A 27,000-nucleotide genomic window follows, 5' to 3' on the forward strand; every position below is an offset into this window, starting at 1 on the left:
ATTCCAGTAGAGTGCAGCCATATTAACAAAAGGCCAAAAAAAAATAAAAAACACATGACCTACTGATACTATTTGGATAGTGCTGCACTGCTATTGTTAAGACTATTCCAACTGAAGACTGGGGAAATAAAACACATTTTAAATCACATTACAACTATTAAAGCTCAATTTTGCATTTGAGATGATTTGTACTAAATGCTGAATTAAAAATAAATAAATAAATACAAATTCTGAACTCATAAAAGGTGCTATTTCCAAGGAGATTATTTTATTTCAATAAAATCTAACATAATAATGGGATATTCTCACGAAACCTGTCAAGAAAATGTCCTGGTTATATTTAACCCCAAAAAGATGCTGTTCAATTATATTTTTTATTAAAATCAGCAAAATGAAAGGGAGTACCAAGAGTTTTCACATTCCGGTAAAGAGTTTGTTTTTGAGTTGTGGAAATGGGAATTGGTGGGTAAAATATGTGTAACTGGCCCTAAAAAGTGGCTTAATTTTCTATATGCAAAATATTATTTCTTATTTTTTTCTTTTGGTTTTGGAGTAAAATAGGCTCAAGACATTTTCTTGACAAGTTTCTTAAGAATCACCTTAGAATAAATAATTTTATGGGTGTTTCACAACCGGAAGGCTGCAGCTTAGTCAGGCTGGATATCTCGGGTGCCACGTCATCAAGCACCGTCAAAGGCCGTCTCAGTTGGGACGATCCTTGAAAGGCAGCCTCGTTTTGCAGCCTTCGTTTGCCATATTTTGGAGGATGCATCAAATACATCCTTCACGGCCTTCAGTCATCCAAAATCACTTGCACATGCGCACTTACTAGACCATCTCAAATATGAACAGCATTTTCTCATCGAATCCCAAATATTATGTGACATAATTAAACTAATCATTAATTGAATGAACAAACTGCCAACATTCATAAAGCCATACTGAGTTTGTTTATTAGTGCATACATCCTCAGTATGCTTGGGTCTCAATAGTGACATTAATGTAGGTAATTATTATAAGACCAAAACTGCCCATTGTCAAACGGTTTACTACAGTCATTTTTAACATTTGATGACATAGTTTGTCATGTTGACATGCATTATGTTAATGTGTCTAATAGTGTAACCATTTGTACCAGACTGTAGACCATTCAGACTATATTTGTGCAAACTTTCTCTCTCTCTCCTGGCTGTATAAAGTTTGTTGTAGCTGTGACAGATGGAGCTGAGGACTATCCGTTTTAGCACTGATCACTCATTCATTAATGGTTCCTAGAGTCGTCTGCCTGTGCAAAAGTGTGTGATGATAAAATGGCAAAGTGTCATAAACTGTAAAACTATATGCACTCCGAAACAATATGCTTCGAAAATAATACAATTATTCTAATATAATGACATATATTGCCAGCCTGCAATAAAAAGCAGCAAAATGTTGTATTTTTGTATCGCTAAAATACCTAGAAGTGGATTATACTAGAATAGGTCCACATTTAAAGTTGGTACTGCCCACGCCCTTGTTGCTTTGAAAAATAAGGTGATATCATGGTAGTGAATTTTCCATTGTAGTGAAATTATAAATCTTACTGCGGATATACATCTGTATTAATGGTGCAGCAGAATTTCTACCGTCTTGACTGTTGCTCCTTATTAATAGAGTAAGTAGACATATTTGTGATTATTGCAGTTGCAGTAGCCATGATGATAACAACAAAACACAACCAGAAAAAAATGGCAAGAGGGCCATTTGTGTATTGAGTAACGCTGTATAAGTGGCAGCTCCATGTGCCACTAAATTACTCTATTATCATGTGACCTGAATAGACACAATACTAATGTAACAAGGAAACAGGACCTTTTCAGTGAATGTGATTACCAGAAATTACATTTCAAAGGAAATTATTCACCAAACCATTCAGCATGACACTGATACTTGAAGCATTTGATAGCCTCCAATCATTTACCATGTAAATTGTACAGGCAGTTTAACATGTAATATTGTGTAGATAGATCTTGCTTGAATGCATATCCATATTCATATGCATTTCTCCATATGCAATTTGATAATATTGCTTCTTGACAAATCAGATTAAAATGTACTTACTGTACTATGTTAGTAATGGTTTTTGCATATAATATAATATTACATGACCTTTTACCATGCTGTCTCTGGCCCTCTGTATGAAATGCTCTTTTTTTGTGCTATGTCCCTTTTAAGACTTCAGTAAACACACCTACTGTAATAATTGGCTAACATCTTTGCAGAGCAATCGCTCATGCCATAACACGTGTGGAACTATTTTTGTTTTTTTCCAAGAATGAAAACATGAAAATGGATTACAAAAATCCCCTGAAAGCAAGCACTTAGTCCAGGAAATCATTGATAGCTATATGTCCCAATATATGTAAAGCACACAATCAAAATACTACAGTTGTTCAGACTGAAATCTTCTTCTTTCAGCTGCTCCCCATTAGGGGGTCACCACAGCAGTCCATCCATGATCCGTATATTTCACTTGGCATAGGTTTTTACGCCTGATGTTGTTCAGACTGAAATAACAATTGAAAACTGTATGAAGTTGGCACAGCTGACAACAGTTAACATAGAATAAAACAAGCTGCTAATGTAAAGGGTTTATAAATCTGTCTCCAGCTGTAGGTTGTGTCATAAGTGGCGGTCGGCCCAAGGTTCCCCTCTGTTGTATCGGGCTTCAATACACATTTCGTGTAGGTAAATACGGTATGTTTGCTGAGTGGGGAGTCCCCTTCGATTGTTTCGCTGGTCGACTGGGGATTCCACTCGACTGTTGCATCTTGCATTTTGACGCATTTATTTTGCCAAAAATACGGGATGTCCAGGCAAATATGAGACAGTTGAGACTGCTGGCATCCTAACTAGCTTATACTACACAACTGTTCTTCGTTGCACTACACACTATGCATTCTTCTTAAATGATAAAACAAATGCAATCTCAGAGCAATTATGTATTTCTTTGGTAACCACGTATATTTCACTTGGCATAGCAAAATAAACCATGATCTCAACACGGAGCGGACCATGCGATAGCACTGAGGTGTGTCATAAGTAAAGCAGAGACAGGTTCAACTGCATTATTTCCCATTCCACTACACTAGCCCAGGAGATGGGAGACTGCTAAAACACAAGTACTGGGAACCAGGGACCCTCCAAACTGCAACATGATTTATAGAGACAGTCAGAAACATGCTTTTACAAGCCAAGTGAGAACGATCCACTTTAATCAGCAGGGATTGTTTTAGACTACCGGACACAAAAATCTTGTGCAGTCGTGGTATGTGATTAAATGTGCATGCAATGAAGATTTAAGATTAAAAAAAAAAAAGATCAAATAAATGACTTAAAGGCAATAACTACAAACTTAATAAATGTCATATAGTACAATGCAGATTTATATACTTTATAAATATTTACCGTAGGGTGCTTGGAACTGCATCATAAATATGCTATAATAAGCACCAACTATCTGAAATACAGCCTTAAAATTCTAAATCTTCAATTTATTATAAATTAAATATTGTAATAAATTACACAAGAACTATTTGCATTGTACTTGTAAAATATATTGTGAAAATAATAATTACAATATTTACATCTGTAAATTATATAATTACATAAACCAGGCAAAAAATGAAATAAACAGTTACATTATGTGTTATAATCTTTCTAAATTCACTGGTAATTCTTTAATAAATATAGTACAACATTTGCCAGTTAATGAATTTGTAAAAGAAAATATTAAGAAACATTATTGTATGTGCAGAATTATATGAGGTTGATTAGTCAGTCAAGAATCAGTTTTAGAGTTTTTATTAAAAATGTATTTTAAACATCTTTTACAGGTTTTTAGTTGTTTTTACCCATTATTATTCTATAATGTGACATGAAAGTAACCTTAGCAGCTACATGACATTAAAAAAACAATCATATTTGAGGTTGATGCTAACCTTTAAAGCTCCTACATTTGTACATAAAAACAAATCAATTGCATTTAAATCCACATAACATAATTTAGAGGTCATAAAAGCTACAATGCATTCAGAAAGTATTCAGACCCCTTCATTTTTTTGTTGCAGCCTTACGCTACAATGCTTTTTTTTCTTTAAATCCCATCAATCTACATTTTAGACAACATAACAACAAAGTAAAAACCAGATTTGTGATAAATTTGCACATTTATTAAAAATAAAAAACAAATATATTGAAAGGAAGTATTCAGACAGTTTTCTGTAACACTTGAAATTTTGCTCAGGTCCATCCCATTTCTCTGGATCCTCTTTAAGATGTGTCTACATGTTGATTAGAGTCCACCTGTGGTAAATTCAATTGACTGGACATGATTTGGAAAGGCACACTTCTGTCTATATAAGGTCACACAGCTGAAAATGCATATCAGAGCAAAAACCAAGCCATGAGGTAAAAGGAACTGCCTGCAGAGCTCAGAGACAGGATTGTGTCGAGGCAGAGATCTGGTGAAGGCTACATAAACATTTTGGCTGAATTTAAGGCTCCCAAGAGCACAGTAGCCTCCATAATGGGAGAAGTTTGGAACAACCAGGACTCTTACAAGAGCTGGCCACCCGGCCAAACTGAGCAATTGGGTGACAAGGGCCTTGGTAAGAGAGGTGACCAAGAACCCGATGGTCACTCTAGTTGAGCTCCAGAGATCACATGTGGAGATGGGAGAAACCTGCAAATGGACAACCATCACTGCAACACTCCACTGATCTGGGTTTTATGGTAGAGTGGCCAGACAGAAGCCTCTCCTCAGTGTAAGACACAAGAAAGCCCACTTGATATTTGCAAGAAAAAATGCCTAAAAGACTGCGAGAAACAAGATTCTCTGGTCTGATGAAACGAAGACTGAACTGCTTGGACTCATTTCCAAGCAACATATCAGGAGGACATTAGGCACTGCTCATCACCTGCGCAATACCATCCCAACTGTTAAGCATGGTTGTGGCAGCATCATGCTGTGGGTGTGTTTTTCATCAGCAGGGACTAGGGGACTAGTCAGGCTGAAGGTTCACCTTCCAAAAGGTCAATGACCCTAAGCACACAGCCAAAAAATGCAAGAGTGGCTAAGGGCCAACTCTGTGAATGTCCTTGGGTTGCCTAGCCAGAGCCTGGACTTGAACCCAATCGAACATCTCTGGAGAGACCTGAAAATGGCTGTCCACCGACGGTCTCCATCTAACCTGACAGAGCTTGAGAGTATCTGCAGAGAAAAATGGCATAAAATCCCCAAATCCAGGTGTGCAAAGCTTGTCGCATCATACCCAAAAAGACTTTAGGCTGGTATCGCTGCCAAAGATTTTTCAACTAAGTACTGAATTAAGGGTCTGAATATTTATGTCAATGTGATATTTCAGTTTTTTCTTTTTAATAAATTTGCAAAGATATCAAAAATCTGTTTTTTGCTTTGTCATTATGGGGTATGGAGTGCAGATTGATGTGAAAAAAAAAGAATTTAAAGCATTTTAGCATAAGGCTACAACATAACAAAATGTTAAAATAAATAAATAAAGGGGTCTGAATACTTTCTCAATGCACTGTATATTTACTCTATAACATATTAAAGCAATATTTAGTTGAATGGCCTTCTACACAGAATATGATCCACTTTTACAATTGTAAACAATTTTGCACATTGTTGCACTTATATTAGATTCTGTATTTGCAAACAATGGTAGATTCACACACAAGAATGCACACTTACAAATCCAGACTCATGTTGTTGTTTAACCCCTTGAACAGTGATGGATGCAAGTACAGAGAGCACTTACTGTGTCCTCTGAGGGTATCAAGGCTAATGCCACCTTCCAGGGCAGTCAGCCAAGAGCAATCAAACTCTGCCTGCTTCACTGTGCCATGTGCCGCTGCAGCATGGTGCTACAGGAGCAACTTGATGGCAGCTTTATGTAAATATCCACTGCGTCTAATGTGTTGCAGAGGGGCTTTATCTATCTGTTTTAATTTTACTGAACTACATGTAAAGATTATTCTATTTATACGGGCAGAGAGAAACATGAGATTAATATCATCGCCGTCACAGAAACAAAGCCTTGTCACTTCTTCTTAAGTGAAAGAAACACTTTGAGAGACTACGAACAACTCATCCCTGCAGCATGCTGCAAAAGAAAAGACATACTTTAGACCAAAATGTTAATCAGATTGGACATTGTTACCATTATCCACCCTAGTACACTGCAACTGCTGACAATTACATATTAATCTATTTTACTTTGGTTACAGCAAATAAGATGTTAAAGTGACCATACAGATCTTTTAGTAGCACAATAACAATGTCTAATTTTCATTATTTTGACTCAGCAGAGTTCAAATTGTTGTCTTTGTCATCTTTCTTTATGTCAATAAAGTATTGTGGATTTCAAATATATTACTTCACCAGCAACAATGGTTTTGCACATGAGAAATGCATGAAGCAAATGGCACAGTGGCAATTTCAGATATTACAAAACCCAGTATCTGTCTCACCCATTAGTGCAAAGTGTGCTATAGAAACATTTACTAGCTAAAGAGGCAATGCTGACATGGCTATGAATAATAAAAAAAAACATATTCGGAACAGACAAACCAATAGTGTGGGACAATGGTGACAGCATGAATAAGATTTATTGTGCTACTCTGAGCAGAATCCCTTCACCAATTACAACGTTCCATTTGCTGTCCATTATGTTTCCTGTCGCTACACACTTATTCCTGTATTTGCCATTTATTTTGCTTATTTGATGAATTTGTGTAGTTCTGGGTATGACTTACGAAGTTTGAGTCACAGAGCTGATTTTCCTGGATTATGTAATTCCAATGTTCAATCAAATATTCACAAAAATTAACTCGTCTTACCACTGAGGTACAACCAGGATTATGCAATGACCACATGGCTAAAGCAGGTCATTCCTGACAGCTCCAGCACTAGCCTTGTGTCCAACTGAATACCAGCTGTTTGAGCAGATGATCCCAGTGTTCTTTTAAATCCAACTCTTCACACCAACACATGAGGACATCCGCACTGACAACAACTGTGAACTACACACAGAAACTTTAGGAGTTAACACAAACATAAACATAATGAAATATTTAATAATTACAGTATACAAATACAATATGTTAGCCAGTCTTTTCATTTCTGTTAAGCACGAACCTATATGAAAACACTTTCCGATTTTTACAATAGATTGTGTAGTAAATAAATCCTACTTCTTGCAAAATCCCATGGTATCTCTAATAAAACACAAACGTTTTCACGGCAAACTCCAAATAATGTTCTCAATTAAAGGATTAGTTCACCAAAAACGAAAATTCAGCCATTGTTTACTCAACCCTGTGTTGTTATAACCTTTTTTATAATATAATCTTTATGACTTTCTTTCTTTTTGAAAAAAATTTGTGCTCAGTGATGTTATACAATGGCAGTTTATGGTGACTGCCTCTTCAAGCTTCAAAAGGGCACAAAAGTAAAACTCAGATGTCTAATAAATTATTCCATGATTCCATGAGGCTCATGATTATTATGAAAGCATACTGTAAGGTTTGGTGTGAAACAAACCAAAATCTTATGTTTTATTTAGAGAAAATTTTCACTGACCTTTATTCTCCTGTGCGTGTTCATGAGTCTGCACGTGAGCTTTGGAGCTCATTGCACAAGAGCAACAGTAGTTACAGAGCATGCGCGAGATGGGATGTTCAAGCTAAAATTCATTTTGTTTCGCTTCAACAGGACGACCAGCAATATTAACAACAGAAAACACAACATACTGTAGCTGCACACAAACCGGAGAACATAACTTACAAACACGTCTGAAGTGTTTGTAGAGGAAGAATACATGCATTTCAATGTCCAGTCCTCAATCAAACAGTGTGAAGGGGCTGAAGGTAGCTACCAGTTCTGCTACATCCTATACACATATTTAACAGTCTGCATAGTGCACCAACTCCCTAGGAGGGTACCATCTTACCCTAGGGGGGCACCAGAAACTCAACCGGCTGCCCTAACTCGAACATTATCCCTTATTCAAGGATCCGAATGCAGTCGCAGAACACAGACAATTGCCTTGCACCACGCATCGCATTTTGGACCAGTGCCAGTTTGTAGTGAATGGGCAGTTGGCACATCAACTGCCTTGAGTTATTGGCAGTACAGCTCGCCCTGTTGAGGCTCTTACCGTTGATCCAGGTCAAGCACTTGTTGGTACGGACGGACAACATGACGACTGTAGCATATATAAACCACCAAGGTGGTTTACGCTCTCGTTGCATGTCGCAACTCGCCGCGTCACCTCCTCCTCTGGAGTCAGCTGTTACTCGGGTAGTTGCGGGCCACTCACATCCCCAGCAACCTCAACGCCACAGCAGATGCGCTGTCGAAGCAGGTGACACTCAGGGGAGAGTAGAGACTCCACCCCCTGGTGGTCCAGCTGATTTGGAGTCGATTCGGCAGGACACAGGTAGAACATTTTGCCTCCCGTGACTCCTAACACTGCCCGCTCTGGTATGCTCTGACGGGAGTCCCCCTCGTCACAGACGCACTGGCCCACAGCTGACCCCAGGTACTGTGCAAATACGCATTCCCCCACAGTGAGCCTACTTGCACAAACCTTGTGCAAGTTCAGGGAGGACAAGGAACAAGTCACCCTTGTGGCACCCTATTGGCCCACCCAGATTTGGCTCGAGACAGCACCTCCAAGGCAAATTCCCCTGAGGAAGGACCTTCTCTCTCAGGGATGGGGAACCATCTGGCACCCACAACCAGGCCACTGAAACCTCCACGTTTGGTCTGTGGACGGGATGCGAAAGACCAAAATCAGGCCAGGGCTCCTTCCACAAGGCATCTGTTTTCCCTGAAGTGGCATGTATTTGCTAAGTGGTGTTCTTCCCATATCAAAGACCCCCAGAGATGAGCAGTTGGGTCAGTGCTTTCCTTCCTACAAGAGAAGCTGAAGGGGTGACTGTCTCCCTTCACCCTGAAGGTGTATGTAGCTGCTATAGCAGCGAACCCTTATGCAGTTCAAGGTAAGTCCCTGGCAAGCACGACCTGATCATCAGGTTCCTGAGAGGCGCCAGAAGGCTGAACACTCCTAGGCCGTGCCTCTTTCCCTCATGGGACCTCTCCGTGGTCCTGCTGGGCCTTCAGAAAGCCCCATTCGAGCCCCTAGAGTCAGTCGAGTTAAAGGCCGTCTCATTAAAGACCACTCTCCTGACCATGCTCACTTCCATCAAGAGAGTCAGGGAACTACAAGCTTGCTCTGTCAGCAAAATGTGCCTGGAGTTTGGTCCGGAAGGCTCTCACGTGATCCTGAGAGGCCGACCGGGCTATGTCCCCAAGGTTCCCACAACCCCTTTTAGGGATCAGGTGGTGAGCCAGCAAGCGCTGCACCCGAGTGAGGCAGACCCAGCCTTATCGTTGCTGTGTCCGGTGCGTGCTTTGCACATCTACTTGGATCGCACACACAGCTTTAGACGATATGACCAGCTCTTTGTCTGCTTTGGTGGACAGAGGAAAGGGAATGCTGTCTCCTAACAGAGACTTTCCCACTGAATCGTTGACACTATTGGATTGGCCTACCAGACTCAGGCCATGCCCGCCCCCCTTGCAGGTTTGAGCACACTCTACAAGGAGTGAGGCATCCTCGTGGGCACGGGCCATTGGCACCTCTCTAGCAGACATCTGCAGAGCAGCCGGCTGGGAAACACCAAATACCTTCATGAGATTCTACAATCTCCGAACTGAGCCGTTTTTGTCCTGTGTTCTTTCAGGTATGAACAGGTAAGTTTTGTAATGCGGGGCAGCTTGCCTGGTGTACCGCTTGCATATAGCACCTTTCCCATACAGGAGGTGAAGTGGTGCACTCTTGTCTCCCATGCGAGTTTGCTGACCATGAACTCTGGATGTCCTTCCTCCTAGCCCTCTGGCTCCTGAATTGAGTGGAGGAATTCGTAGTCAGACCCAGTACGTGTTCTAATGTGCCCTGTACTGGGGTAAGTGCTCCACAGGTACCGGTTACCCCGGTAACCTCCTGTGATGTATCTTCCGCAGCACGGTCTCCCTTCCGGTAGATCCGCGTTTCCCTTGGGCAGAGCTCTCTCTGCCACGGTTGCTGTATTTGTAGAGCACCTCCCCTCTCCCCGCCGCGCCGCCTCCATGTGCGGCCTTAAGCCCATGTGATGTATTTGCCACATGTTTACCCACCCTTCGGGGTAGGGTGTGGTCTCTGCTGGGTATTTACCCTCTGAAAGAATAGGAAAGGAAAAGAACGCCTTCCCCGGCGCATTTTAAAAGCATTTAAAGGCCCCAGCTGAATCTAATATTCAGTGGAGAGAAAACTTAGAGAGAAAAGGTTGAGGCTGGCGTGGCCTGCTCCCATATTAGATACGTCTCTAGATACAGCATGTAGAGGGACCGGCGAGTTTGCCCCTTCTCTCTCTACTCTCTCTCTCATTCTCTCTCCCTTTCTCTTTCTCTCGCTCTTCTCCCTCCTTCCCTCCTTCCCCTTCTGGCTCTATCTTGTTCCCCCTCGTCCTGTTCCTACTCCCAGGAGGCGGGGAAAAACACCCAGCAGAGGGACAGGCCGAAAAGGCAATATTTTCCCTCCAGAAAGAGGGGGTCAGATAGCTCCCTGGCCAATGGGGGTATGTGGAGGGGGGGCAATGAGGGACAGCTAGGGGAGAATGATCGCAATCAGCTGGTAGAGGGGTAAGGTGGAGCCAAAGCTGCAGTACGAGAGAGAGAGGTGCACGAAGGCTGTCTGTGTGTGTGTGTGTGTGTGTGTGTGTCTTTATATTTATACATAGCTGGCTGAAAAGCACTGTGTGTTTTTGTTTTGTTATACACTGAAATGTGTTTATTAAATGGCTGATGTGGATTGTTCACCTGGTCCCCGCTTCCTCCTTTCCACATTGAGAACCTGATTTGCAACAAAACAGTCATAACATGTCATCGTTTTTGTGACTAAACTGTTTCCATCACTTTAATGGGCATTCTGAATTATGTAAAACTTAAGAAAACCCAACTCATCCTATCACATATCGAACATTTCCATTCAGGTTTTCTTGCACAATTTAAAAATTCAAAGGAATCCAACCACTCAGAGTACCGTGGCCGATAAAACCTGCGTAACGTGCCTCGGAGCGACCGCCCACTCCCATTATGCATTGTAAATGGTGTAATTGATTCGGTCTCCCTTCACCTTTAAACTACTTATATGTTTGTACATATTGGAATATTTTGTGAAAAAATTATAATATACTGTTTCTTTACTTATAATCAACACCCAAAAAGCAATAATTTGTTATATCTCCCATCGTTTTTTGATCGTTGACATAATTTGCAATGTTCAGTAAAGACGTTAAGTACACAGCCTTGTACCTTTGTCTTTCTGTCTCATTTTTTATGCCTCAAAACAAAGTTAGTGATGTTGTGATTCTCCTTGGAGCTGGTTGGTTTGGTTCATGGCCTACAACTCTTTTATGAAGGATTTTATTAATAGTCTATGGATGAAATAATGGAGAAAATACTTCCGGAACCCAGTCAGCTGAAAAAGTGGGCGGGCACTGTTGCACTCTATTGGCAAACTGTAATTAAATAAACAAGAGCAATTGAGGCACTTATTAACCCATCAGATCATAATTAATCAACATCAACAACAGCTCAGTGTCATGCGGCAGTGACAGACAATTTATTGCCCAGTGCAGTTCCGTTCACACAACACGGGTTTGCCGATAATGTGGTTGTGAGTCCTGAAAATGTACTGGTGTCAATGACACTGTCCATAGGAATGTCAAAAATACAATACTAAAATAAAAGGTGTAATATTTATTTCTGCAGTACCCACGCCCTTTGCACTGGCTGCTTTCAAATGCTCACATGAAACTTTTGTCTCACTTGGTAAATCCGACTGCGCACATGAATACACTTCTATCTAGAATACCACTTGCTCTTGGCTGGATAACTTTAATAAGCCCAATAATTCCAGTGACTTGCTTCTCAAAGTCAAACTCATCGAATCTGTATTAATGTAGCCCATCATATCTAATAATCACGCAGTAAAGAATATGCCACTAATTTAAGTCATTTTCCAATTATTTATTACATTTGTGTAATGTATAATTAAATGCTGCTGTTACTGAAAAACGTAAAAGCACGTTTACTTCATTTGTACCTTTGTTCTATATTTCATTACTTTCTATTTACTTACAATTACTTTAAAAGCTTGAAGCAATATTTACTTAATTAAGTAACAGTTGAAGGCTACATACCATTGTTTTAATATTTAATTATTTATTGCTGATTTGGTATATGTTATTAAAGCATAAGCCTTGGATACAGTTTTGGACATTTCAGTTTGTTCCAACTGAAGCAGATTGGAGCTTTACTTGCATTACTAGTAAAAAACTGCCTTGGGGAAATTCCAAGATGGCTGCTGATTGAACCGACTTGCTCCACTAAGTGCTTTGACCAAATCACACTTTTGATGTCACTACTGATCACCAAAGTGAAGAAAGATTGTAAAAAGACCATCCAGTGTAAAAAAAAGATGTAAAATGTTGCCCAAGTACTGATAAAACTGTGATAATTCCATTCCAAACATGGCCCAACTCTTTAACACTGTAGCATGCTGAAATTGCAGTCAGTTATTTCAGGGGGAAAACTGAGACATTGTGGGCTCATCAAAAGTTGTTGAAATATAATTGTTAATAAGCTCAAATAAATCACTCTAGAACAACTTTTGACAAATACATTTTACCAATTTTTCTTTGGTAACAGCAAATTAGCTCTGAAATGAACTATAATGACTATACTATACTATGAAGACAAATTTTCATTATATTGACTCAGCAGAGTTCAAACTGTGTTGCTACTCTGTTCATGTGATGGATCAAATTGATGACAAAAATATTTTTTTTCAAGTTTTACAAAGAACTTATTTGCATAAAGTTGAACTCTGCTAAACACTGTCACGCCAACGATCACTGTAACTCATGTCACCTATAATCACCCATTCTAATTGAAAACTAAACTTCTGGCCACTTTGATGCTGTAAATCACTGTCTGTTGGAACACCACTTTACACATATAAGGCAGACTGTTTGACAACATACGTACCACTGAAGCTCTCTAGTCACTAATCACTGGTGTCCCCTTTGACCTAATCAAGAGTCCTACTGATTATTGATTATGTTGTTACCACCTTCAGCACAACTTAACTGGTAGTGAGGTAGTCTGTTGAGATGGCAGAACAAAGGAAAAGGAAAAGTGAAAATATTAAACTCACACAAAAGACAGGCCACAAACAAATACAATCCTATTCATTTTATTAGAGCTGTTGGAAAAAATCGTTTCAGCGATGCATCACGATTCATACTGAAACGATTCTGAATCGATTCTTCAAAGAATTAGAATCGATTCTGAGTTCAGTTTAAATCACGGCAGAGCAGTGGTGCGAGCCAAAGACAGATGTAGAATCAAAGAAGGGAGTTAAGTGCATACACTAAAGTCATGTGCACAAACACGACTGTTTGCAGACCAGCTGTATCAAACACATAACCATTTGTGCCCGAATGAAACTACAATCCCGACATTAATTCACAAACTCACGCATATAGCAACAGGAGAGTTTATTCGTGATAAGAAGCCAACAAACAACATGAAAGACGAGCTTGCACTGATAATTGCACTGATTTGCACACAACAGGGGAAAACACAGACGAAAATAATGATGAGGCAGCGGTTCGGGAGATGCTGGTGATGTTTTCATTTAATTTAATTAAAGGGGCATTTAATAAAAAACTGAAAGGGACAAAATAGAGTAAAAAAATTTTTAAGAAACTAAAAAAAGAAAGATAATGAAGGACAAAATTCTAAATCCACACCTCTAACTTTTATGTAGCATCAAAGAATATACAGGTGTGATGTTTATGTTTATGATAGAGTTTTGGAGACTATTGAGCTCATTAACAAAGAATATACAGGTGTGATGTTTATGTTTATGATAGAGTTTTGGAGACTATTGAGCTCATTAATTAACCACGTTTAGAGATAATGTACTACATTCAAGAAATTCCCTGCAGCAGAAAATTTGAATACAAGACATGGATGCAAGTATGTGTTTTGGTAACATTCAAGAGAATGTGATTTCAGAATCTGGTATCAAATGTAGAGAAAATACAAAGTTGAAGGCTTTGCAGATTAGGCAGAAACAGCCCAAGAAAAGTTTTGTAAATGGGTTTGTAACTGGGTTGTATTTAAGTGCATTGATGGCAAATCTGATGGCAGCACAAAACATCTTGCCGCTCAAGGGCATCTTTACCTGCACATCTATAATGGGCATCACTGGATGGAAAGGATGGTAATTTAGATCAGGGTCAGGCTGGCAGTCAGAGTGGAAAAAGGATCAATTACAGTACAAAAAGAGGCCTAGATTTGATTTTGCTTGTAATTTGCTGAGGTGTAAAGAAAAGTATAAAGTGCTATCTAGCCAATTTTCTAAGTATTTGTAAGATATGACTCAAGATTTGAGCCAAAATAAATATAGTAACCCAAGGTTGGAGGTGTTAAAACTTCTTAGTCAAACAGATTCAAATCACATACAGCAGTCACAGTTACAACAATAAGAACAGAGGTTGAAACAAAGTGAATTAACAAGGTAATCCTATAAATTGTAAACAAACCAGGTAAGATGCAATAAAGCTACAGTGTGTGACAAGTCACAAACTTTCTTTAAAGGAGGAAGCGAGGGCCAGGTCAACAGACAATGTAAATCTTTTATTTTTCACACAGGTTGGCTTTTCAGCATAACACATATAAATAAATGCACACATCCAAACTGCTGTGTGCAACTTTCTCTCTCTTTCTCTCCTCCAGAGGTCTGGATTGCCTCTTTTATCCCTCTCCAGCTCTAACTTCAACACAGAACTGATGTCATTTCCCACAGATGTCATTCCTTACCATTCTTCCTCTCCCAGCCTTGCTCTCTACAGACGTCGCTCAGCCACGCCCCATCACCACACAGTGATGAAGTGATTTAAAAATAACAGGGCAGTACAAAGTACATTATGCCAGTAATCTGCCTGATAGCACATGTACATCACCCAGACATCTAATTGATGTGTGTGTTTAAATCTGGAAGATGCATTTTTTACATTGTTTGCTCATCTGCAATACGTCTTTAAGACGTAGGGTTGCTCCGATACCAACATTTTGGCTTCGATACGATACCAGCCCTGGTACCTTGGTATCAATACTGACTCAGATTTTTTATGAAATTACACAGAAAATTATTGACAAAATTGAAAAATTATGCCTTTTCTGTTTACATGTTTCTGGATTCCATGTTAAATGTTTTAATCAAATGTTATGATCAAATTGTGTTTAATCAAATACATAATGTGCAGCTTTGATCAAATTAAAATATTATTATTTAAAAATAATTATTTCTGTAAAAAAAACATCTCGGTTACAGTCATAAACTCCATTCCCTGATGGAGGGAACGAGATGTTGTGTCAATGTAGTGACGATAGGGGTTGCTCTTGGGAGACCCAAACACCTCCAATCCTTGAGAAAAGGCCAATGAGAATTGGCGAGTGGAATTTGCATGCCCCTCCCCCGGACATATGGGTATAAAAGGAGCTGGAATGCATACATTCATTCAGGTATTGCGCTGAGGAGCCGAGACAAGGTCTTGGCCATTTCAGCAGCATTGTGGCAAGAGGGACACAACATCTCATTCCATCCATCTGCAGCTGTCTGCTAGAGAGGAGCCATTGGCCAGTGCCCACGAGGATGCCACACACCTTGTAGAGTCTGCTCGTATTCCCAAAGGGGCGGGCATGTCCTGGGCCTGATATGCCAACGCGATGGCATCCACGATCCACTGGGCAAGCCACTGTTTGGAGACTGTGTTCCCATTCCTCTGTCTGCCGAAGCAGACAAAGTGTTGCTCAGAGTGTCTAAAGCTCTGAGTGCAATCCAAGTAGATGTGGAAAGCACACACTGGACACAGCAAAGCCAGGGCTGGGTCTACCTCCTCCCAGAGTAGCGCTTGCAGGTTCATCACCTAATCCCTGAAGGGGGCCATAGGAACATAGGGCACAGAGCCCGGCCGGGGTCTCAGGATCACGTGAGAATCTACCGGACTGAACTCCAGGCAAGTGTCACTGACAGAGAATGTTTGCAGGTCCCAACCCTCTAGATGGAAGTGAGTGCAATCAGGAGGGTCGTCTTTAAGAAAGGGTTTTCAGCTCGACTGACTCAAACGGGGCTCTCTGAAGGCCCAGGAGGACCATGCCCAACTCAGGACTCGAGTCTGAAGCGGTCTCATATGCATCAACCCGAGCAGCGTGATGCCATATGCCCAAGTGGCAGCGTTCTCGCCCTGCACCGAGGTGAAGCAGATGCTGCTAAACCGGGGCGGGTGGCTGGCGAACTGGATTGTGTAGCCGATTCAAATGGTCCTGGCCAGCCACTACAACAAGTTGGAAAGCACTAGCCATGAGTTCAAGCTCCGGACGAGGGGTACTAAGGGGACAATCGCATCTGAAATACCTGGGGGTGGGGCCTTGCGGCGGGGGGAGCAAGAAATGCCACATCGAGGAGCCTTGCTTCGTCCGACTGCGACTGTGAAGAAGGGCCTTTTTGGGCTGTCCTCTAGACTCATCACAACTGGCTGACAGGGGTTGTAGGTGTGGTGTGGCTGGGTGCACGAATGCAAGTGTTCGGTGTCCGGTCGCCATAATAACGGTTCGATAACGATTACGTGACCCAAGGAGTGAAGAAACCAGTCTTTTTTGGAAAATGTGGGCGAATGCAAAACAAAATGAAACATAGGGTTTACCTCCCGGCCCTCCACTGGGACACGGAGTGGGATGGTTCCAGCTCCACGGTAGTAGCAGACATCTCCCTCCCTGGGTCGTCCGTCTTCACTGATTTAACTGCCTGGCAAAGTCCTCGATGGTGTCGCTGAATAGTGTTGAGAAAGTGAACCTTGTCAGCATCCTTTATCTCAACCAGATTCAGCCACAGGTGACGCTCCTGGACCACCAAGGTGGACATCTCCTGCTCGAGTGCTCGCGGCGTGACGTTCGTCAACCGGAGGGCGAGGTTGGTCGCCGAGCACAGCTCCTGCATCACATCAGGATCACGACTATCCACGTGCAGCATTTTCAGTGCCTTGGCCTGGTGTACTTGCAGGAGGAACATGGCACGCATGGCGGAGGCAGCCTGTCCAGTGGCTGTAGGCTTTAGCCACCAGAGACAGGGTAGTCCTACAGGCACTGGAGGGGAGCAGTGGCCGATCCCGCCAGGTAGTGGCGTTTTATGGGCAAAGATGCACCGCGACTGCCTTAACCACCTGAGGGATCTCTACGTACTCGTGGGTGGGGATGGGGGGTGAACTCATCATCTAGTCGCGAGGGGGAGGACAGAGGGTTCGCGGCGACCCGGGCAATCATGGCGGACAGCTCTGCATCATCCACAGCGATTGAGGATTCATCCCCCTCGGGAGCCCTGAAGGAGACGTTAATCTGGCTGTGAGGTGAGCTGGTCTCATCTCGGAACTCGATGGGTACAGACGAGCGTGCTGGGGAACGGGAGGTCTGCGGGGAATTAGCAAACTCCCCAAATTGCCTCCAGCGTCAGCCTGGCCGGCATCATGCCCATAGGTAGGAGGCGCAGCGTGGGAGGCGGCTGGAGTGGCTTTCCCTCGGAAGAAGGAAAGCCGCGACTGCAACGTTGGCATGGTCATGTTCTCGCAAAGACGTTCACGTCAATGTGTTGCTCTTATAGAGGGAAATATATACCCTCATAGTAGCACTGTCGAAGCACCCAGGGGAGTAGTCTACACTAAGCATCCTTTTGCATCCTTTTATACCCGTATGTCCGAGGGAGTGGCATGCCAATTCCACTCGCCAATTCTAATTGTTCTTTTCTCACGGATTGGAGGTGTTCGGGGCTCCCAAGAGTGACGCCTAGTGTTACTACATCGACACAACAACGAGTGAGAGAGAGAAGGGGAACACAAAATATACACAACAGAGCTTTACAATATTAATGAAAACAATCTGATTATCTGAGGCTGAAATGGCTGAATCACAACATGTAAATATTCAGTACTGGTATTCAGCTTTTGTGATATTGCTTACAGATAATAATAATATAACATAATTAGATACTAATAATATAACCATTTAATATTAAATTATTGTTATTATGAGTATTATTGCTACTACTTTGAATAGTACACTTAAATACAATAGTAATGTCTGCAATTTCACGCATCCAGTTAAATAAAGCTCTCATTTCAGCTGGACTTTTATTTTGAAAGACATTTGAAGTTCTTCCTGTTTTTGAAGGGTTTGTTATAATCAAACTTCACATGACTCGAGAGCTGAAATCTCCAGTGAAAAAGGTAATTTGAGAGTTCACACCCATTTACACACTTAACACACTACATTTACATTTATGCATTTGGCAGACACTTATTACAGGGACAATCCCCCTGGAGCAACCTGGAGTTAAGTGCCTTGCTCAAGGACACAATGGTGGTGGCTGTGGGGCTCGAACCAGCATCCTTCTGATTACCAGATTACCAGTTATGTGCTTAGACCACTACACCACCACCACACTGCTGTAATTTCCGGACTATAAGCCGCAACTTTTTTCCCAGGCTTTGAACCTCGCGGCTTATACAATGACGTGGCTAATATATGGATTTTTCCCGCTTTCAAATTTTATAAAAAAAAAAAAAAAAAACATTCTGTGACGTGCTCAGTTTTTTGGCAGCATGAAGCTTTCATTAGTCCAATGAAATTGCCAAACGGGTTAAGGTCAAAACAACTTTTTTTGTTTACTGTTTAGATTAAATCGAGCGCGCTCAAACTTCCCATCATTCTAATTACGGTAGTAATTTTGTCACCCTCACCATGGCAAAGACATGGAGAAATGCATATGATGCTGCTTTCAAGTTGAAGGCGATTGATCTGGCTGTTGAAAAGGAAATAGAGCTGCTGCACGGGAGCTTGGTCTTAATGAGTCGATGATAAGATGTTGGAAACAGCAGCGTGAGGAATTGACTCAGTGCAAAAAGACAACTAAATCTGAGGCTATTCAACTCAGACACCGAAGGAGATGACTTCAGTGGTTTCAGTGCACAGGACGAGGAAGATAGTGACCAATTACTTTTTTGGTAGGCTACTGTTTACTGCAAATGTTTTATTACAAGCCGTGTGTGGCAGCGGGGGCGTGGTCAAGCGCCCGTCCGGGAGAGAAAAGCTGTAAGGGCACTTACACCTGCGCTAAATTATGTCTAACACCGGTGTCTAATTTCAAGTGCCCTGCTTCACGTGTCCTTCTTGGAAAAACTGTCACACGGGCACCAGTGTGACAGTTTTCAGCAGGGCACTTGATGTTCCAGGTCAAGTTTAATGGCCACAGCAATGTTTACAATCAATTTTATAAAGTTTCTCAATTCTTCTATGCGCCAACACTAGACTGATGTGTGTCACTCTCTCAGCTCTGTGGCTGCTGCCTTTTTATGCCGCTCTCCCCATGCTTATTGAAATTAGACACCGGTGTTAGACATAATTTAGCTCAGGTGTAAGCGCCCTTACCGCTTTTCTCTCCCGGACAGGCGCTTGACCACGCCCCCGCTGCCACACCATGTTTCGTTAAAGCCTATTTATTTTACAAGCCGTGTTTCTTTAAAGCCTGTGTAAAGTTCATTTGTTTCAATGTACCGGTAGGCACCTGCGGCTTATAGACAGGTGCGGCTTATTTATGTTTAAAATAATATTTTATTTAAAAATCAGTGGGTGCGGCTTATATTCAGGTGCGCTCAATAGTCCGGAAATTACGGTACTTTGCGGCTCTGCAGATGGATACTATTGGACACACTGCATGAAAATCAAGCAGTAGTAGTGTGTGTTGTGCGCATCTGTGTGTGTGAAAGAGATAACAGAGGAGAGCAGAGTCTCTCATTCATTCTGTTGCGTGCAGTGCATTATTTAATTAAATGACATCCTTTTACTGTTTAATGATCAGCAGATCATTTCGAGACTTTTCATCTTAAAGCTCTCACATTACATTACATTTTGCTAATGGCAGCATACTTTAATATGGTACCAAAATTAACAACAAGATGATATTGTGTCATTTAAATGTTGGAATCGCAATATTTCATTAGTTCTGGTGTACTGCGCAACCCTAATACGATGTATGTCAATAAGTCTCGGATGTCAAAAAGACATTCAGCAGATGTCATTGAGATGTTTATGATTTAGAATGTTTGTAAATCTGATCTCTTAAGGATGTTTAGAAGATGTTAATTAGATTGTGATGCTTTCCAGATGAAAAGGTCTAAAACAGACATCTCTGAGATGTACTTGTGCTATCTAAGTTTGTGTCTATTTCTGTGGCATTGCATTTTTAATGGTGCTAAGGCAAGCATCACTATTACTATTGCCCATTCTTAAGGTACGAGATTTAAACAAACTCCTAATCCAAAGTATTAAACTTCAGTATGTCACTCATCACAACCTCTTGCTATGTACATTACCTCAAATCGTGTGGCTTGATGAGGGCTGTTATTCTTTTCTAAGCAAACAGGCTTATAATTTTTGCCTAAAAGATGATAAAATGGACAAAAAACAAATCCAATAGCTTTACAATGATGGAGCTTTATTATTTTAACCCATATGTCTATTTAGCAAAAGTTTACCTTAAAGCAAGATATTTACTCTGAAGGCCTGGCAGATTGGAAAATATATTTTTTTTCATGCTCCATTTCCTTTATGGGCCATATTTTTTATTTTAAAGGTGCACTCAGTGATTTTTTTTCCCCGCATTTTAAACGTTTTATATGTTAATATGTATAAAACCATCAGCACTCACATGAGATGAAGACACAGTCACATCATTAACCTTATAAAGGCTGTTTTGATATACATGGTGGGGGTCCCCTCATGGAGGCTGTGCTACACAAGTTTTGCGATGTGCTACGATATACTGGCTGAATAACTGCCTGTCCTAGCACATTTGTAACCAGTGAGAGAACTATTGGCATTATCAAACACTGGTGACAGCATCATTATTATCACACCAATGAGGTTTTGCAGGACTAGTGACATGTTGAAAGAATGAAAACTGTTTACATTAATTCCCTTCATATGTTTATTATTTTATTAAAATAAAACAACAAATGTTGAGTATGACAACTCTTACGAGCCAGCAGGAAACTCTTGATGGACAACATAACAATAAATATCATTTTTCTGTGCATGGTCGCTGTGTCTTCTGGGACTTCAAATGGGTCTTCAGGACAAGCTGTTGGGATCTGTACTACATGCTGCTTATGGACTCGCCCATTCTTCCCTTAACAGTCTCTGTCTTTGGTTGGTACAACCTGAACTGACTGTGTGTGTGCGTGCATGTATGCGTGCATGGATGCTTCCTTTAACCCTGTGAGTTGTGATGCATAAACATGCAGTAAAAAATATCTCAAATAGCCCTTTTCCACCAAAATATAAATCTGGAGCCTTTCGTAAGCCGGCAGTGCTTTGCCACTAACTTCAGAACCAAATGGTGACGTGATGGGTTACGTGACTACCTGCCCATAAAATAACATGTCACAACAATGTTTGTGTACAGCTTTTACTCTTGTTTTTGAGGACATATTTAAATATATGGAGTACAGTAATTCAATCCAACATTATTACATTGCTTAACAAGATTGTCAGAGATGACATCTATGTTAAAGACGAAAGGTAAATTGCTATATTCTGTAAACTGTAACAGTAGAATCATTATTAACTTTGGTGTAGCAGATGGTCATATTTAGAGTTTTGCCTTACCATATAATATTATGTTTATGTCTTCACTGAGAATACCTAAGTTTACTTAACAGATAGCCGTGATCTCCAAAGTTAGAGTAGCTGGTCAAAAATTACCTTACTGAACAAACAATGCAAAAAACTGGAGAACAACAGTGTAAGGAAAGCTAACAAAGTTGACAAATATAATAATTTACTGAGATCAGCAGCAGAGTAGTAGAATCGCAAGTAGAATGCTCGTTTCATCTGTGTTACCTGAACACTTTTGATGTCTGATAATTTTGTGAGTTTTTATTGTTTTTATAAAGTGAAGAAGTACTCTTTGCTGCAGACGGTAGCTACTATTTTTTGTTTGTGAAACATTTGCTGACGAAAAATTTTCCCGCCCTCCGCCTCCTGATGTAATCGGTTCTTGCGTGCAGACCAGTAAGCTTTTGGGGCCAGTATCGAACCAAGTTTTCATGCCCGGAACAGCCTTTTTTGTGGTGGAAATGTGCAGAACAGTTCATCAATTTGCACCGGCCCAGGAACCCGCCCCTGAACCATGTCGGTAGAAAAGCGTTAAAAGTGTCTGCATGGGCCTGGGTAGCTCAGCAAGCAAAGATCCTGACTACCACACATGGAGTCGCAAGTTCAAATCCAGGGAGTGCTGAGTGACTACAGTCAGGTTTCCTAAGCAACCAATTGGCCCGGTTGCTAGGGTGGGTAGGGTCACATTGGTTTTACCTCCTCACGGTTGCTATAATGTGGTTCTTGCTCTCGGCTGGGCATGTGGTGAGTTGTGCATGGATGCTGCGGAAAAATAGTGTTAAGCCTCCACACACGCTAGGTCTCCGTGATAACACGCTCAACAAGTCATGTGATAAGATGCGTGGATTGATGGTTTCAGATGTGGAGGCAACTGAGATTTAGGCAAGTCACTACACCAGCATAAGGACTTACAGCACACTGAGAATTGGGCATACCAAATTGGGGAGAATAGGGGAGAAGAAAAAACGTGCTCTCCATTTATAATATATCCGGCCTGCCAATTCAATAGAAGTAGTGTTGTCAAAAGTACCAGTACTTCGGTACCAAGTCAGTACAAAAATAAAAAACATGTAACTATACCAGTGTTTCTCCAGTACCGGAAGTACAGAGCACAACTCTATCCGGTACCAGCACGCAATATGACTGACACACGGCAGCTTTAAAATGCTCACAGGCTTGATTTGAACACATGCTCTGTTACTCATTTTACACTACCATAAACAGTTTTTCCAAGTGACATGTCATAATGTGATTTATTAAACCGCTGAAGGCTGCAATCTTATTGTGGATGAGCTGCATACTTTAAATGAATATATAAGTCTGACTGCTCATACTCTGTAAACTCCACATTGAGACATTGAGAATCATTCGCGTTGTATCAGATGACAGAGCAGAGCATCCATTATGAACCACACAGCACATGTAAACTATATATTTATATAATTAAATCATAGCATTTGTGTTTTAATCTCAACTCAACTTTAATTATATATAATTTAAAACAACAGAGTTGACTAAAGTGCTTCACAGTAATACAATTTAAACCATAACATTTCAAAATGACCACATACACAAACACAAGTCTAAAATACAAACACTCTAAATTTGTGTCCTACATTTCAAATGCCAGTGTAAAGAGATAAGATTTCAGATGTGACTTGAAAGTCTTCAGTGATCACAATGGGCCAAGATGAACTGTTTATCTGGAAAAGTGAAGTTTGTGGCAAAAAAACCCACATCATAATAAAAGCAAGATTTAAAAAAAAAAAAGCTAGATGCTTGAAATTGAAGAAATTCTATAAAAATTTTAATAAATATATATGAAAGATACAACTGTATAGTAAAATGTTATATTTTCTGTAATAAAAATAATAAAATCAATTTATCACAAGCAAGACAGCTGTTGAATAACATTTTGGCAAAAAAATGCAATGACATGTTAAAAAGTTATATTTTTACTTATTAAAAGTTTTAAGAATTTATTGATTAGATACAATTTTGATGATTAAATGAAACTTTAAAACATGTTCTGGAAATTTAATAATAATTATTCAACTATAATTATTAAAATAATTATTAAAATTACTAAACTGGCGTGTTCAATAGCCCTTTATCATATTTGCATATTTTTGCTGTGGTATCGAAATTGGTATGGAGAACCGTGAAATTGCACAGGTAACGGTACCAAATACTGAAATTTTGGTACCGTGATAACACTATGTAGAAGAATAATCTAACTGTGATATGACAAATGGATTCTATAAATAAACACAAACTGAGAACTAAACAGATTGTCTAGATAAAAATAATACCTAGATAAGTCATTTAATTCTCATAATAGAACAGGAATCAAAAACTAAGCAACAGCAATTACGGGCATTGCTACTTCTTGAGCCAAAAGTTCAGAGCACATTCTTTAATGCTGTAAAGACTCTAGCAGGTTGAGAACCAGACTTTGTTTGCCTCAGTTCTAAAGCATTAGCAAACACAAACCTTTGTGGCCAACCACATTGCCAAGTGCAAGACTTTGTCCCTGCCAGGCAAACATTAGCCAACACAAGGCTATCAAAAAGTGCATCTTTTGGAACAGAAGGCAGCCATTGAAAACACACTTTAAAACTCTGGATAAGCACTGCTTTCTATATCTAAAAAGAGCCAGGATCATATAAGATGTTAACTGATAGAACTGAGACACATTTATACACTTATGTTGAATACAACAGAAAACTATTCCAAGGCTATTGGATAAACTACTGTGGTTACTGTTCATGCAGCCCCTGCTGCATGTTGTTTCTAAAAATATAGCTGTGTGAGACTATAACCAACAGGCCGCAGCAGAACTCTTTATTAATGATATGCTGCTAAGACCCTAATAGCCATGATAAATTAATCAAAAACCTCATGCATTGCTACTTCTAATCACTGACAGAATAAAGAAAATGATGGTTTCATTTCACTATGAATGCATCACCCTGGACATGGCTGCCACAGAGAGACAATCACTGCTCTCTACAATTAAACATTGGTCCTAAACTGTATTGTACTGTAGTTAGTAACTAATATCTTTTTCCAAATGAAAAGAGAACTTAATTCATGTACTGTCTATAGAGATTCTCCTCATAAATGTATTGATTTAATACTTGATTGAAATATATGACCATAAAAATACCTATAGGCTATAATTTAATAATTTTATGTGACACGTGGTTTGTCATCATTTACTGTAGAGGTACTGTATATGTTGTATCTATTATATTAAAGGGTCCAGGTTAAAAAGGTAACCAGTTTGCTGGCATTGTTCTCAAAGTGTTAGTTATATGAGGACGTTGGTAGAGCAACATCAAATATATACAACCAGGTCCTGGAAACAATGAATGTAATTGCTTTTGGAAAATAAATTGATGCTGTATAGCATTAAAATAAAGGCAATTACAGACAACAGTGTGGAGAATGATAGACTGCATCCGAGGAATGATTGTGTCTTGTCAGCATGAGAAAACTGCTATGATCTACTACGCTGCAGTGCAAACGTCTCATAAAGAAGGTATCAACACCAACTTAGCACTCCCACCCGTCCTGTTGTGCTCAGCACTGTTTTTCATTGTGTCCATATTTGTCAACAGCTTTGCTGAAATAAAAATGAGCAAGTGTGCCCTGCAGACTGCCTTGTTGTGGTTTGGTTTGTTCAACCTCTATACAACAGAAGCAGTTGTATAGATTTTTACTTGTTTGGACTGATGTAAACTGCAAGTTAATGATCTCTTATAAGAAAAACACATAGATTATGTGGTGATAAAAAGAGACAAATGACATAAGTAGACAGTGACATTGACTGAACAACCTGTGCAGGTCTTTGTATTGTAAATTATCCTGTAAAAATAAATGCAGCACGCCAAAGCCAGAGAGCAGCATCATTTTAAGTGATGCAGGACTGGATGCTGCAGCATCCCTGAAATGAACCCAGAGGCTCGTTTCACAAACATATGGCCCAAGTATGGGGAAAAACACTGTTACACCTGTCTTTATCAATGCAACACTGCATACCTGTGGGATTTACTTGAAAAAGTTGCATGTTAAAAGCTTTATTTAACCCTCTGTTCCAACAGCTCTCTGATTGGTCTCACCACTATAGCACAAGTTATCCTCTGCTTGCCTGCATTCACTGACTTGCTGCACAAATTTGACTGCAGATCAGCACGCAGAGGAGGAGAAGGCCCGCGAGTATAAGCTTTAGATAGCTTCTTTGGGGACCAGTTCACATGCATGATCAATTCTTTGTTCTTTGTTTTATCTTAAGTGCAAATGAATATATATGTATGTGTATGTGAATAAATTCTTCTTCTTCTTCTTAGAAGACGTGCAGGAAAATCAGCGCAATGGCTCTTACCACTTGGGTTCTTGTTCTTCTTAAGACTCTTGCCACAAAGACACTGCAGCATATGCGTTCCTTTGCTGAAAATGTTCCAAAGAAACCACATTGATTTGGGCGAGGAGCGATCCAACAGCTTAGACACCCTGATAAAGAACAGATCCTTGCGGTTGCATAATAATAAGAACACAATGGGATGCTCAGTTTTCCAGTAGTATCATAGAAAAATATGTATTCCTATCCAAGCGTCTTCATGCAAGAGGTAAAATATTCTCTTAAGACTTGACAAAACACCGGTAGTCTTCTTAGTAATAAATGCTGGTCGGTCATAAAAATAGATACTCTATAAATTGCACGTGCTGCAGAAGGGGGGGAACGTGCAGCCCGTTATAAACTAACGTGAAAGACACGGCGAATCTTTCCGCTCCCTTTTAGTTCATCACTCAGATGAAGGGTTGATGTGCACAGCATCAGAAACCTGGCGGGGATGCATCCCATTTAAAAGCAGCGATACCTCCGAGCAAAGCGCACATTTCCAGCATCAGGTCAGTGTTGCTCAGGGAAGTCCTCCTAAAACCTGCTGTTGCTGCTGCTGTTGCTGCTGCCGCTGGTCAGTAATATCCATGAGCTTTCATCAATGTGAAAGCACTGCACTATCAGAACCGAGCGGTGATGCTGAAGCTGAGGATGCTCTCGCGGTTGGAGTGCGGCTTGAGGTGTCACCTGT

At 40.5% G+C, this 27,000-nt stretch overlaps 1 protein-coding gene across 1 annotated transcript in view; it reads right to left on the bottom strand.

The window, feature by feature from the left end:
* The window catches only part of LOC127655324 (fibroblast growth factor 14-like), a 236,158-nt gene extending 209,761 nt beyond the window's left edge, over positions 1-26,397 (bottom strand). The window contains exon 1 of the mRNA XM_052143076.1: positions 26,292-26,397. Coding sequence (XP_051999036.1) covers positions 26,292-26,382 — 91 coding nt within the window. The 5' untranslated portion in view covers positions 26,383-26,397. The remainder of the gene's footprint in view (positions 1-26,291) is intronic.
* Between the last annotated feature and the right edge of the window lie 603 nt (positions 26,398-27,000).

The sequence above is a fragment of the Xyrauchen texanus genome, chromosome 14 (genome assembly GCF_025860055.1).
Source record: "Xyrauchen texanus isolate HMW12.3.18 chromosome 14, RBS_HiC_50CHRs, whole genome shotgun sequence".
Lineage (NCBI taxonomy): Eukaryota > Metazoa > Chordata > Actinopteri > Cypriniformes > Catostomidae > Xyrauchen > Xyrauchen texanus.